General features: G+C 41.7%; 1 protein-coding gene across 1 annotated transcript in view; it reads left to right on the plus strand.

The window, feature by feature from the left end:
• The window catches only part of LOC127451667 (protein sidekick-2-like), a 237775-nt gene extending 223040 nt beyond the window's left edge, over window positions 1-14735 (plus strand). Inside the window, exons 44-45 of the mRNA XM_051716518.1 lie at window positions 5156-5285; window positions 12301-14735. Coding sequence (XP_051572478.1) covers window positions 5156-5285; window positions 12301-12702 — 532 coding nt within the window. The 3' untranslated portion in view covers window positions 12703-14735. The remainder of the gene's footprint in view (window positions 1-5155; window positions 5286-12300) is intronic.
• Window positions 14736-16058: the final 1323 nt, after the last annotated feature.

Consider the following 16058-nt stretch of genomic DNA (forward strand, 5'->3'; position numbering starts at 1 on the left):
GTACAGTGATATAACTTTACACAGCTCAATATAAGCTAGACCATAAATATGTAGTAGAATAGTTTTTTTAAGCTAATATAATGTTTTTTTTTTCTGGGAGATTTTTTGTGTGGTAAATTACTGTGTGCTGATCAGGACATTATTTGCACAATGGATTTCATTCCCAAATGGCTGCAAACAAAAAGCCAGAGTGGAATGTATTCTCTCCACACACAGAGCTTTGGCCCGGCTGTTGATTTAAATTTTACTTCAGGCATCCTTTAAATGGATTGAGTTGGCATGGATTTTAATGACAGACGCTTCTTACAAATTTCCAACTGCAATCTGTCAACTGAAAAGAACACAGCAGACTGTGGAGGTTAGACCAATAAGAACCCCTTCCTTCATGTCTTATTTGCATTCAAATTGCATGCTGTTGAAAGTATCCTCTTATGTAAGCTCCTTCAACAAAACATCTTTCTCAACATGCATGAAGATACTCAGATAAGATAAGACCATATTGATGATGGACATACTGTGTCCCCTGTAGGATAAGGACTAAGAAAGAGTGTTCACCAGGACAGTGAGTGAACTGTACTATGATTTCAGGGGATTCAAATTTCTACAGGAAAGTTTTGGGCTGTAGTCATTTGAGGTTTGTCACGGACTTTAGAGTCTTTTGTCGGCCCTAGCACAGTTAGCCAAATGTCAGTTTTTAGACTTTTTTTAACAAATGAATAATGTTCTTCTTTTCTTGTGAAATACTTGAGATTTGTATATGTACATTAAAAGTGATAAAAAATAACAGTAATGACAGTTCAAAACTGATCTAATACTGTATCCTAACCATGCGTGACCCAACATGTTTTCAGCGATAAGTTATTTGACAGTCCACACTGAAAGCGAAAAAGCTTTGCGATGCGACACAATCACAGTCAGTGAGACCAACAAGATTTCACTGTGCACAATGGCTCAAAAATACAAACCGAAGCGACCGACAAAATGCCCTATCAATTTTCATGTTTCAGGCTGGTTAAGACACGGGGTACTGGAAAGTGCTTGAGCAGTCTATTGTTGCTATAGTTACCTTCTTAGGTAACAATATGTGACCTCTCTGACTAACTTGTAATCAAATATTTTTGTGACTAATGAAATGTTAGAAACCTCTACAATCGAAACCCCCCACAACCTTTTGTTTTTAAATTCCTTTGCAAAATCCTTATTTTCTTCGTTCAGACTCCAGGCTAGGGTATATTTTATTTTCGATGTGTGTACATTTAAAGGTGCACTCAGTCATTTTTTCCTCCTTAAAAATATGTACTCCTTAACAAATTAATTGTAATTTTGAAACATATGTATAAAATCATGACCACTCACATGAGATGAAGACTTGTCATATTAGTAACCTTATAAAAGTTGTTTAAAGTACCGTTCACACAGCCAGGAACATTCAGAAACAAAGGCTGCATCTGAAAATGTAGGCAGCTGACTTGCTGCCTTGGTGCCAAAAGAGCTTTGTACATCAAAGGTGATGTGAATATGAGAGACGAATTACCGACAAATGGCCCTTTCCCATTAAAATTATTAAGTGTCAGTTATCACTGAAATAAATGCCATACACTGAAAAAGTATTCTTTGGCCTTCAACCAAACCCCCCTATATTTGCACCTGCTTCAAGACTTCAACTGCAGAAGACATTGAATTTTGACATTTCTTGCATAAACATGAATAGTATACAAAATGGGTCTACGGCATTCTCATTATTCTAATTGCAGTGATCAGATGTTTCTTCTCAGATTTCTTCGTCAAGAAGTTTTTGGGCTACTTAGCTTGATTGAATGAAGGGATGGGTTGTTTTTCTGAGCTTCCTCTGGTGGTAATTGGAGAAGCTGCTCTGGGCCTATTATGGTGGAATGAGCTGGGGGGGGGGGGGGGGGTTGTGCTGGTTTTCTGCCCAGTTGCAGAGGCCTGGGATGTGGATCAAAGGGGACTGGGCAGTGGAGAACTTCCACTTGGATGCAGTCCTGCTAATAAGCTGAGGTCTAGATGGAGCCACAAGAGATATCTTTGATGAAGGTAGAAAAGGAAAGGGTTGGGTATGAGATGGAATAGATAGAGGGAAGAGATTAGGGTGGATAAGAAGGAGTAGAAGGATACAGTGCTCGTGAATAACTGAAAGCCCTCTCTGGCTGCTGTGGGGGTGTTGGTGGCTGTTTAACATTGCTCCACCCCTCTGTTTCAACCCTCCTCAAACCTCTGCCTCCTTTGAATTTTAAACAGATACAATGTCATAACCCTCCCCTCCCCCCAGTTCCTTGCTTTTATCTCAAGGGGCCTATTTTTGCTGGAACAACCCCTCCACCACCAGGGCTTTCCATAAGTACACAACTCATGCATGGTCCTCTTGTTCATTTTCAGTTTGAACAATGCATTGTGCGTTTCGCCATTGATGTACTTGGCTGGTGGTTGCCATGTTTTCCGAAACCCTCTTGCATCCTTATTAGGGCTTGGTGGCTCTCCATATATCAAACATTTATTAACTTATTAGCTCCCTGCATAACTCTTTAAAGTCTCTTTCCTATGTAAGCTATTTCAGCTTGTTTCATATTCTAAGCCAACTGAAGTAAAGTACTGAACCAGGGAAGCTTAGCAGCCTCAGTTCAAAAGCTAATGTCTCCAGTGACCTTGGCTTTGAGCTTAGCAGGCCTCATTATGGCAAATCAAGTAAACTCGTCTTGCCATGCGACAACCCCTTTGCCTTCATTTTTAATAAACAAGCGGACTGTTTCAAAGAATTACAGTGCAATGTCCTCATAGCCCCTGAATCTGTCTTTAAAGGACAAATTTGCTATCCCTTTCTCTTGAGAATGCTCAACATCCGTTGTTTTTCCTGGAGCATGCAGCCCTCGGTTTCTACAAATGTATTCATCCAATCAAAATCAGCTTTATGTGTTTCTCGTGATGACTTTAAAACCCCTGTGCTGTTCTTCAAATATGCCAAACAGATTCTTTTCTGTCTGTTTCAAAGGGATAATTCACCCCAAAATGAAGTGTTGTTCTGACCCCAAATTATTTTCTATGTTTCTCCCATGAAAACCAAAATTAGATGCATTGTGTCAGGTTTGACTTCATTGGTGTCAAACGCCATTGGTGATTGTTCACGACGAGGCAAATACAAACTGCAAATGAGATTTTAGGGCTACAGCATACAATAGGTGAAGATTATGAGTGATCATTCAATTAGTTTGTTTCTCAGTGAAAGTTATTGTATGGCTTCAGATGATTTGAAATATAGCATATATAGATCAGCATGAACACCTTTTGTAATACATTGGTGGTTATATGTCCTTTTTGGTGTTTGGCAATATAAGGGTGGGAACAAACTCTACGCAATTACGTGAATGCAGACACATCTTGCAATGCGAGTGTTGTTGCATTCAGAAATGTGTCAGATATTCATTACACAACGTAACTACGTGTTGCATTCTCAGTGTTGCCACAAGTGGTGCTATAACAGACAATAGTGTGACCTGTCCGCTTCTGCGGTGAGTTTTCTATTTCGAGTCCACTACTGTCATAGCGGAGCAACAATTTGAAGAGAATATTGCTGAGGAATAACACATCCAGTTTAATGGCACAAGCATTTTGAAGGTAACTCTATCACCCCCCTTGAGGACTGAGGTTTGTTACTGCCACGGTAACGCAAGAATGCACGTTAAAGGATTAGTTCACCCAAAAATGAAAATTCAGTAATTGTTTACTCACCCCTGTGTTGTTGTAACCGCATATGACTTTCTTTCTTAAAAAGAACACAAAGGGAGAAATTGTGAAAAAAAATTGTTCTCAGTGATGTCATATAATGGTAGTTTATGGTGACCACCACTTCAAGCTTCAAAAGGACACAAAAGCATCATTCAGAAGTCTAATAAATTATTCCATGAGACTCATGATTGGTGCGCTTACACCCCGCATCGCATTTTGAACCGGTACAAGTTCATAGTGGACGGGGTTACCGGATGCAATGGCAAATATAGAAACCTATCTAAGTGATAGACAGAATGTCCCTTTACTCGTCGCAGCTGCTTAGGACAAAAAACTCTGATTAACTTATAAATGATAACTTTTATTACATTTCATTTGGCATCTGAGTAGGACACGGTGTGACTGCAGCTACCTTCAGCCCCATATCTCTATTTGATGGAGGATTCCGTTTCAAACAAATAAGGCTGGACTTGGAAATGCATCTATTCTTCCACTACAAACTTTTAAGACATGTTTGTAAGTTCTGGTCTCTGGTTTGTGTGCAGCTATGTTGTGTTTTCTGTTGTTAATATTGCTCGTGGTCCTGTTGAAGCGAAACAAAATAAGTTTTCGCTTGAAAGCCCCATCTCGCACGTGCTGCCTTACTACTGTTGCTCTCGTGCAAAGAGCTCCAAAGCTTGTGTGCTGGCTCATGAACGTGCACAGAAGACCATCGGTTAGTGAACATTTTGACTAAATAATACATTAGATTTTGGTTTGTTTCGCACCAAACCTTATCATATGCTTTCATAACAATCATGAGTCTCATGGAATAATTTATTAGACTTCTGAATTATACTTTTGTGTCCTTTTAAAGCTTGAAGAGGTGGTCACCAGAAACTGCAATTGTGTGATATCACTGAGAACAAAATGTTTTCACAATTTCTCCCTTTGTGTTAAGAAAAAGAAAGAAAGTCAAATGGGGTTATAACAACACTGGGGTGAGTAAACAATTACTGAATTTTCATTTTTGGGTAAACTATCCCTTTAAGCATGTTCAAATGCATTATCAGCCGCTTTGGCATGTTCCAGCATTAAATCACCATCTACTCTCCTTAAATGGAAAACAGAAGCTCAGAAATTCTGCCTAAGATCTTCTTTTACTCTGTTTCAAAGAAGAAAAACAATAATACATATTTTGGTTAACTTCTCCTTTAAGATCACAAATTACACACCAGTTTCTGTTTCAACACTAAGGGTACAATACCTTAATTGTCAATTACACAAATTAAAAATTGACCATGAATGCTGATGAATGAATACTAGTTAGTTGTTCTCTATAGAGGAACCAACTTAAGGCTCTTTTATATTGACAACATACAGCACAGTAAAGCCTCTCTGTTTTTTTCCCACTTTCTCTTTCTTCTTCCACTAGATCTCCACCACGGCCCAGTCCCGGTAGTCTGCACTACTCTGATGAAGATGTCAGTATTAAGTACAATGACCTGGTCCCAGCTGAGAGCAGCAGCCTGAACGAGAAGCCCACAGAGGTGTCTGACTCTCAGGTGATTCACCCCTGACAGGACAAATTAATTTCTTAGAACAGTTCATGTTTCCTAATGTTATCTTGTGTAAAGTCAACATAAAAATTAAAATGGGCCACATTAATTTTCTTAATACACATTTATGTTCTTATTGTGCTCAGTGCATCGGTTCATGGTATTCCAAATTAAAATATGCTTGTCTATGTAATCTGTATTCAAAATGTAACAACTTGCTCCAACTGACGTCACAAATCGCTACTTTTTCTTCACCTCCCCTCCAACACCTGTCTCCATTCTGGAGTGAAACGGCCACTTTTCATGATCAAATCAATTTTGGAAGGATAGTATCAAGTCCTGCCCTACTTTATTTCTTGTTGAAAACCTTGTTATGCTTAGAAATACGTCAGATTAGGAAAGTAAAATGGAAACCTACATATTCATGCAATTATCTAATCAGCCAGTTGTATGGCAGCAGTGTAGTGCATAAAGTTATGCATATACGTGTCAGGAGCTTCAATAATGTTCACATCAACCATCAGAATGGGGAAAAATTTTTATCTCAGTGATTGTGACCGTGGCATGATTGTTAGTGGCAGACGGGCTAGTTTGAGTATTTCTGTAACTGCTGATCTCCTGGGATTTTCACGTACAACAGTCTCTAGAGTTCACTCAGAATGGTGCCAAAAAAAAAAAAAAAACATCCAGTGAGTGGCAGTTCTGCAGACAGAAAAGCCTTGTTGATGAGAGAAGTCAACAGAGAATGACCAGACTGATTGAAGCTGACAGAAAGGCTACTGTAACTGAGATAAGCACTCTGTACAAATGTAGTGAGCAGAATAGCATCTCAGAATGCACAACACATCGAACCTTGAGGCGGGTGGGCTACAAGAGCAGAAGACCACGTCGGGAACTTTATTAGGACCATAGTTTTCCTAATAAAGTGCTAAGTGAGCGTATATCATTCATGGTTTCTTTTGCCATTTGTAGATTTTATGGATGACATTTAACATTTAAATGAAGTGTTTTATCCATTAAACACACACAAAAACTAAAGGTCAATCCCCCACAGGAAAGACAAATCACAAATATGTCTCTTTAAAATCTCAGCTGTTTGTCCAAGGCATCAATGGAGAGCAAATGGAGATGTTTACCTAAATCTCCTGCCTCTCAGATTTTTCTCCTTTGAAAAAGTAATCTCCCCAGTAATCTCACAGTTGTCTCTTCTAGAGTTTCAGAAGAGATCTCTCTTCACTAATTGTGCTCAAAATTGCCATGATACCAAAGTCTGCAATCAAAAGTCAGAGATTTCAAATGTAACTTTTCTCAACACATTCTTCCAGTAACAGATTATCAAATCTATACTGTACTAGCCACATTGCTTTTATAGCTATATTCTTACTATATGTTAAAAATTGTCAAATTTGCAACCCGATCTCATGAGAAGTTGTATGAATTCGTATGAGTTGGCGAAATCATATGAAATCATACAAGTTTGTTCGAATGAATTTGTACGAATTCTAGATGTGCAAATACCCCAATGTGTAAAGCAGGAGTAAGTGAAAGTTCCACATGTCAGATGTTGTGTACATGCTTTATTCATTTTATGCCCTAACCTAAACCCCATATCTAAACATAGCCTTAGAGCCTGTAAGGATGATTTGAAACGTAAAGAGTGTGTTTTGTATGACTGAAGAAAGTTATTGACTAGTTTTAAAAGGAGACAAGCGAATCTGTATGATTTCTCTGTGAGAATGTGTTGCTAATTTGTCTATATTTTTGAAGGAATTTTAGAAGACACATTCGAGTCAAAGTTGATATAGTGTCTCTAGAGCTATGAAAAAGCAATCTCTGATCAACAAAATTTTCCTCTGGGCCTCCAATTCCCCCAGCCAAAAACATGCCATTCTCTTACGGTGAACCATTCTCTCTGCAAACACATTAAAACAGAAGATCATGATAAGGAAGCTTAACCTTTCTTTACAACTGATGTGGATCATCTCATCCCTGGAAATCCGATCTCATCCCTGTGCATCACACTGCACAGGAAACAGTTGGGAAGAATGGCATGAACACATTTTTTCCCCATTACAAGAGTATGTAACAGGAAGTGTAATATTAGGATACTAGGATCTCCTCTTCAATGCAGTATATGACTCAATAGCTATGTAACTAGCACTTAAAGTGTCTTAGAAATGTTTTTACAAATCGTTTAGACCCAGCTTTGAGACAGAGTAGGGGGGAACCCCCCTTGTTTGAGCATCTGTGCCTCCATTCACATTTGTCTTTTTTATTATTATTATTATTATACCACCCCCCCCCCCCCCAACACTTGTGTAAATAGATAGATCTGCTTCAGTTTTGCCTCTACATGCTCCTGAAGAATGGAGGATTTTTCACATTGTTGATTTTAGGCAAACACATGGCAAACACTTTGGCATAGTTTAACAAGCAGTAATACAAGGTCTTGATTCAGACCTTTTCTTACAGAGGACAGCTGGTAGACAAATCCAGTCAGTCTGTAGAGCTTTTGTCCAATATCAACCCTCATCATTAAACTTCCTGACCTTGTTTTGTCATCTATGTGGCTCTCTAAATAATGTTTTCCCCCTTTTTTAGGAGTTGATTATTTTTTCTTAAAAGATATCTACTCCTCAAAGTTTTGATCATTCAGATCATACTGATGAAAGAAACAGTTCACAGATAAATGTAAATTCTGTCATTATTTACTCTAAGGGCCCTATTTTAAGAGCGCTAAGTGCTATACCATAAGTCATACACGCAAAGTAATGGGAGGTTTTTATATTTTCGTGCAAGTATACGCTAAGTCTGGGCACAAGTGGGTTTGACAAAATTGCATGCGCAAAGCGTTAATGGGCTGGGTCAAGTGCAATTTAAATCTGAGGTTCTTCTCCGGCACTGTCTGCGTCCTGTTATGTAGTCAATTCTCTGTCACGCACCAGCAATATAAACAAAGACAGCACATTCATAGGAAGTTGGTAGTGTAAATGGATTGTATGCAATGAATTAGAAGAATAGAAATATGGACTTGCATTCTTTTGTGCATTAACAATTGAATTAATTACATTTGAAAAATAAACCTTGACTTATAGATATTTTAACACAAATCGAATACATTTTTGAATCATAAAACGGCTACAACAGTGATTGTCAGGGACATAGTTTAATGTTCCACTATATTTTCAGAGTTTGGACATACACTTTATTAACATCTGTTGGTGGAAATCTCCATACTGCAAATTCAGGAAGTGATTTTAGACTTTGCACTGAGATTAAACCTGCTTTTGAAACATCTTAGCACAGTGACCTATTTCTCAGGAAAATAGCAAATACAAAAAATAAAACACAAAATCCAACATAAAACTCCCACAAGGGGGAAAAACAAACACAAACTACCCTGTAGGGGAAAATGTAATACGGGCTGGGGCAGAAGGTAACGGGAAATCAGGACTGACCGGACTGAAGAGGGATGGGAGAATCAAAAACAGGACCAACACACAAGACTGACTGGAACAAACCAACAGAACGACTGAAAACACAAGCACACAAGATAAACTGGCATTGGATAGCACACACAAGGAGACTAAAATAGGGAAGGATATAAAAAATGTTAATGCAGGGCAGGTGTAACAAATGAACTAATAATGGGCAAACAAGGAGGCAGGGTATGACATAAGACAGAGAGGCACGCGGCGATACAGAAACAAAACAAAGCCACGTGCTCTCACAAGACAACAAAACACCCGAATTGCATGAGCCAAGACAATGAGGCAATATATGCCCATGCCAACCGACAAACAAGATGAGAGAATGCGTAGCAATGCCAAACAAAGCGATGCCACACATTCTCAGACTAAACAAAACCTGAGCTTACATCGCGAGGCAAACACCACACAATGCACGCAACAGGCGACAAAAACAAGACAGGGCACCTGTGCGAGAGTTCAGCCACACACACACACACCCGACACCTTAGACCGAAGTGAGCAAACCTCAGCACAACATGAAGACAGCTCACAACCTGGGTGCTCAACGCAACGCGAGCGTGATGTGAGGCGCATCCGTGTTCGCAAGAGCCAGATAAACTATTGATGCAAGTACATGCTGCCAAGATGACATAAGCACGATGCACCCACGTCAATAACAGACAGACATGGAGCACAAGTGTCTGGATCCCGACACTGACCTAAACCGAACCAGACAAGAATTCAGGATCTGGACACCGTGCTCCCGGCATCCCAAAATGGGAACATCAAAAAATACACATGACAGACAAAATGAGCACTAACATAAAACATAAAACACAACAGAAAAGGAGGGAAGGGAGGGAAACCAAAGAGGGAACTTAAGGAAAGGGGTGGGGTCCGATGGCCTGGGGGGAGGCCTCAGGGTGGAGGAAGGGTCTGGCGGCCTGGCAGGAGATCTCAGGGCAGTGGTGGGGTCTGGCGGCATGGGAGGAGGCCTCAGGGCAGAGGTGACAGAATACTGGGCAACGGCCACAGGACAGGGGTCAGAGTACTGGGCGGAGGCCGCTGGTCAGGGTTCAGGAGGGAGAGGCTCAGGGGGCGGAGCCATGGAAGGCTCGGGCACTGGCCGCGACTGAGGAATGGCCTCCGTGGCCGTGAACACCGGCAGAGACTGGGGAACTGTCTCCTTGGTTGTGGGCGCAGGCACAACTGGGGAACAGCCTCCATGGCCGGGAGTGCTGGCAGCACCTGGAGAATGGCCTCCATGGCCAGAAGCGCTGGCAGTGACTGGGGAAAGGCCTCCTTGGATGGGAGCACTGGCAGCAACTGGGGAATGGCCTCTGTGGCTGGGGGCGCTGGCAGCAACTGGGGAACAACCTCTGTGGCCATGAACATCGGCAGAGACTGGGGAACGGTCTCCTTGGTCATGAGCAATGGCAGTGACAGGGAACGACCTCCCTGGTTGTGAGCACTGGCAGGGACAGGGGAACAGTCTCAGTGGCTGTGAGCACAGGCAGTGGCAGGGGAACAGCCTTTGTAGCTGTGAGCACAGGCAGTGATAGGGAAATGACCTCCATGGTCGTGGGCAGTGGCAGTGACAGGGGAACAGCCTTCGTGGCTGTGAGCACAGGCAGTGACAGGAGAAAGGCCTCTGTGGCCGGGAGCGCTGGCAGCGACTGGGGAACGGCCTCCGTGGCCGGGAGCGCTGGCAGCGACTGGGGAATGGCCTCCGTGGCCGGGAGCGCTGGCAGCTACTGGGGAATGGCCTCCGTGGCTGGGAGCGTGGGCAGCGACTGGAGAACGGCCTCCGTGGCTGGGAGCACTGCCAGCGACTGGGAAGCAGGAGCCCTTCTCCTCCTCTGGTGTGGGAACGGCCTTCGTGACCGAGGACGCTGGACCTGGGACGGCCGAGGCTTCAGGCGCTGGTTCTGGGGCGGTCGAGGCTTCCGGCGCTGGCTCTGGGATGGATGAGGCTTCAGGAACTGGCTCGTTGACCGTGGAAGGCGTGGGTGCTGGCTCATTGACCATGGCAGCTGTGGGCACCGGCTTGTTGACCGTGGCAGCCGTGGGCACTGGCTCGTTGACCGTGGCAGGAGTGGGCACTGGCAGTGGCAGGGGAATAACCTCCGTGGCCGTGAGTGCTGACAGCGACAGGGGAATGGCCTCCATGGCCGTGGACGCTGGCAGCGGCAGGGAAACGGCCTCTGTGGCCATGGACGCTGTCAGTGACTGAGGAGTAGGTGCCCTCCTCCTCTGGGCAGAGGGAAGAACTGCTGCTGTGATAGCCTCCGCCTCCTGGCGGTCAGCAACAGGAACAACTGCCGCCTCCAGGTGGTCAGCAGCAGGAATGACCACCACCTCCAGGCAGTCAGCAGTGGTGGGCTCGGCTGATGGGCTGGGATTCCCTCTCCACTTCCTCCTTTGAGGTGCGGGGGCAATGGCCGATGCGTCCACCTCCGTGTGAGGTGTGCTCTCGTCCATGGGTTGGGATGAGGATGGGAAGACTCCTGAGGCACCGGCTGTGATAACTTCCTCCCATTTAAGGGCTTGCCTGACTGCCACGAGAAATTATTCATCCTCACCCTGTTCTGGAACACAAGATCTAATAGGGTCATTCAGACAGGTTAATGCAGGGCAGGTGTAACAAATGAACTAATAATGGGCAAACAAAGATGCGGGGTATGACGTAAAACAGAGAGGCAAGCGGCGATACAGAAACAAAACAAAAAAAGCCACATGTTCTCACAAGACAACAAAACACCTGAATGGCATGAGCGCACATCGCCAAGACAATGAGGCAATATACGCCCATGCCAACCGACAAACAAGATGAGAGAATGCATAGCAACGCCAAACAAAGTGATGCCACGCATTCTCAGACTAAACGTAACATGAGCGTACATCGTGAGGCAAATGCCACGCAATGCACACAACAGGTGACAAAAACAAGACAGGAAAGCTGTGCGAGAGTTCGGCCACACACACACCTGACATCTTAGACTGAAGTGACCGAACCTCAGCACAACATGAAGACAGCTCACGACCCGGGCATGCAACACAACGCGAGCATGACGCGAGGTGCACCCGCGTTCACAAGAGCAAGACAAACTATTGACACGAGTGCATGCTGCCAAGGTGACATACAACCTAAACCACATGCTCACACAAAGACAGACAATGAAACACAATACAGGCATAAGATGATGATGCCACAGTCCTGTCAGACCAAAACCCAGACTCACAGTGACAGGACCGTGACACAGATAGCACAAACAATCCTACCCACGCCCACTTGTTCTTTGCACTGGCACGAAAATTGCACTTAGAACTAGTGCTCTCACGAAAATTGGATAAGACATTGTGCACTGTCTTAGTGCATAACGCTAAGCTTTGCGCACTCATGAAAATAGAGCCCTATACGTTGTTATTGTTTTTGTGAAACATAAACCATTCTTTTCCATACAATGACACTTGGCTGTCAAAATCACAGGCTCTCAAAACTCAGCATAAAAGGTGATGAAGCTGTAACAGAACTTCTCATTCAATTACAGGGCAGTGACAGCGAATATGAGTTGGATCCAAACCGGCAGAAGACCCATTCCTTTGTCAACCACTACATCAGTGACCCCACCTACTATAATTCCTGGCGGCGGCAACAGAAGGGCGTCTCTCGCCCTCCAGCGTACGGCTACGCCCAGCCCGACACAGTGGCAGAACAGGAGTCCCGACCCCACCCTCCTCCGCTGCCACCGTTACCACCTCTGCAACCCCACAGCAATCCCTCCCCGCAGCCCCAGGGTCAGGCCACCTTGTTCAGGCCCAAAGGTAGCCGGACTCCCACCCCATCACTGCTGTCCTCTGTCAACCACAGCCAGCACACCCTGTACAGGCCCCCGAGCAGCCTGGGCGCCTCCACCCAGGTCCCAGCCACAGGATTCTCCTCATTCGTTTGATACGAGACTCCCATTCCACTGACAACACATTTGGGTGGGACTCCAGCATTGTTGTTGGTCTGATCTTTTATTTTTGACTGTATTTTCTTCTTTATTTAAAGAGGAATTGCACCTTGTTGGATATCCTGTGCTGTATTTGGATTTTATTTGGCCCCTTAAGTGGGTGTGCAGGTGTACTTTTGGTGTGTATATGTGTGCAAGAGCATTGAAACAGACAATCATACTGAGGGAATAATTTGTTGCTTGAAATGGTTCACTTATTCACTTTGCCGAGATTAGTGGATATACAGAAAATTTGTTGAAAAATATTTTTCAAAACTGAAAATGTGATTGCAATGTGACAAATACACTATATATAGTGGGGACCAAAAGTCTGAGACCTCACTGAAAATCTGGGAAAAAAGTTACAATGAATAAATTGAAGAAATATGAGATTCTGCACTATTTTAGGTCACTACGCAAATTTGTGACATTGACCATATTAACTTATTTGTACAAAAGGTCAGATTTCTACACAAGATGCTCTTTGGAACATTCTCTAATCATGCTGGATTAACACGAATCAACGGGTTTTGCACAAAGTTGAGTGCATGCTGTCATTAACGGTTGCCAAATACTTTGAAATTCTGAACTTCATGCACATTTTTCAATTCACCTTTTCACTCATTGTTATGATGATAATATTTTGTTATAAAAAATATGAACATTGAAAATATTAAAAGAATGCAAAATAGAAACATTTTCACTGTGACCTCAGACTTTGGACTGCACTGCTGATGTTTAAAATTGATGAAAGAGTAAGAACAAATTGCTTTTGACATTGCATTGAATGCTACAAATTTCCAAAGCTATCGTCATTTCTCAGAGGACTGTCAAACTCTATTTGTGTGAAATTGCTCTGATGTATTCTGACACTCAAATTAACATAATTGACAGATTATTTTCAAAATGTATAGCAATGGCAATCTCTTGAAACTGAGGGAAATATTTCTGATCCTTAGACAACAAAACTTTAACACTGAGGAGGAGGGAATATAGAAGAATTGAATTTCTCTCAGATTCAGTACATGGCCAGTTCCACGTTTATGTATTTTTTGCTTATTATTTGTGTCAAATCAACCATGTAAGCAAAAGAGACATTATAAAGAAAGAAGCTGCAGGCACTAATATTGTTTCTTGTCCCTTGTTTTTGTCATGTCATAATGGTAAGAGAACAAAGGGCATGTTTGTTTGCAGTTTTAGGAGCTAGCCTGTGCTATTCTGCCAGTGGGTTTTCTTGGAAAGATCTGGGTTATTGCCAAACACTGACATCATGTGAATTATCCCTGCATTCACATTCATCTCAATGGCAGTTGCTTGACTGGCGTATGCTGCCCTGGATGTACATTCTTATCAAATTTATAACCCAACAATTATAACATTATTACTCGAGCAGCCATTTCATGAGCTACCACTCAGAATGTTTGTGCACATATGAGAAAATGTATAAGGCTGAGTAAAAATGACTGTGTGGGTCAATATCTTCCAAAGCTACTGCACATTAGAAGGTCAACACATACAAAATGAGCTACATGGACTTGCAGTTCACACTAGGAGAGCAGGTGATATTACAATGTGTCCAATGATTTGTACAGACAAGTCACAAACGTCCCCGATTCTGTCATGTTTGGGGTTCCATTCATTTCCCAAAAAGATTGATAAAAAAGTCTACTATTTCAAAAGTCATTGTATGTATTTCTCTGAATATATAGTAGAATGTGTTTTTACAGTGTATACATCCAGTATGCTTATGTGTATGTCAGCAAATACGCTTAATTTATTTATAATCAATTGGTTTTATACTCTAACTTAAGAAGAGCAACAGCAGTCTTATGTGGAAACTATTTTAAAGGACTTTAAAGGACAGTATGATGAACATGATTTACAATATCTCTGTCTTGTTCTCTGTGAGGTGACTATCACTGTACAAAACTTGATGAATTATATTGGACCAAGGCATGGTTCATATCGAAAATAAATTACTCTATTTTTCAGTGTTTTTGTCGATCTCTCTTGCTTCGGCTTTTCAAGGGAAGGGCTTGCTGAACAAAAAGATCTCAGCTCTGTAGGTCCAAACAATGCAAGTGAATGGTTGCCAGAACTTTGAAGGAGCCAAAAAGCACATAAAGGCAGCATAAAAGTAATCCATAAGACTCCAGTGGTTAAATCCATATCTTAAGAAGCGATATGAGGGTTAGGTTAGAAACAGATCAACATTTAAGTCCTTTTTCACTATAAATCTCCACTTTTGTTTTTGGCGATTCACATTCTTTGTGCATATCACCATGTACTGGGCAGGGAGGAGAATTTATAGTTAAAAAGAACCTAAATATTTATATTTTTCTCACCCAAACTATTGTATCATTTCAAAAGATATGGATTTAACCACTGGAGTCATATGGATTACTTTTATGCTGCTTTTATGTGTTTTTGGAGCTGAGATTCTTCTAAAAATCTTTGTTTGTGTTCAGCAGAAGACAGAAAGTCATACACATCTGGGATGGCATGAGGGTGAGTAAATGATAAGAGAATTTTCATTTTTGAGTAAACTATCCCTTTAAAAAACATCAAACCTATATTGTTGACCTTGTTGACTGACATTGTTGAAATTGGCCATTATAGTGCCCACATTTTCAGCAATCTGGGTTATAAAAGAAATGTTCCTATTTATTTTCTCCATAGGGATTTCAAAAGCCAAGCCAACCAGCTCCAAGATAAATGACAACATTTTAACCTTTGATTCGATGCAAACAAATAAAAATAAATAAAAAAATAAATAAAAACACTGAGACAACATAATTCTACTGACTGTAAGTATAAAATAGGATATATTTTTAAAATGTTTAGCAAAATATTAAAATATATACAAATATAAAAGTAGTGTGAGAATGTATGGATAGTTAATTACATCATTTGCAATGCAATTTAACTTTAGTGACAGCAATTTCTCTGATTGGTGGCTCTCTCTTCAGGATTATGGGTAGTGTAGTTCTTCACTGGGAAGTTAGCAATTAAACAGTGTTTAAAGTTTGTTTTTAATTAAGTTGAAATTTGTATGGCTTCTACAGAAGCATTTATCATTGCGAAACAGTCTCGGATCTCATGGACATGTTGTGTCTGTCTTGAAAGGTTTATATGTTATGGTACATTTAGTTTCTCTATAAAGAATATGAATGAATTTTTACTTCAGAAACCAAACTGTTGTGCTCTATTCAGTTTGTGTATAAGTTTTATACCATCTCATCCTAAATAGCCTTATTAAATTAAATGTCTCTGCTTGTTTTGACCTTGCCATATAGAAGATAGATGTTTATGCA

Source organism: Myxocyprinus asiaticus, chromosome 14 (genome assembly GCF_019703515.2).
Source record: "Myxocyprinus asiaticus isolate MX2 ecotype Aquarium Trade chromosome 14, UBuf_Myxa_2, whole genome shotgun sequence".
NCBI lineage: Eukaryota > Metazoa > Chordata > Actinopteri > Cypriniformes > Catostomidae > Myxocyprinus > Myxocyprinus asiaticus.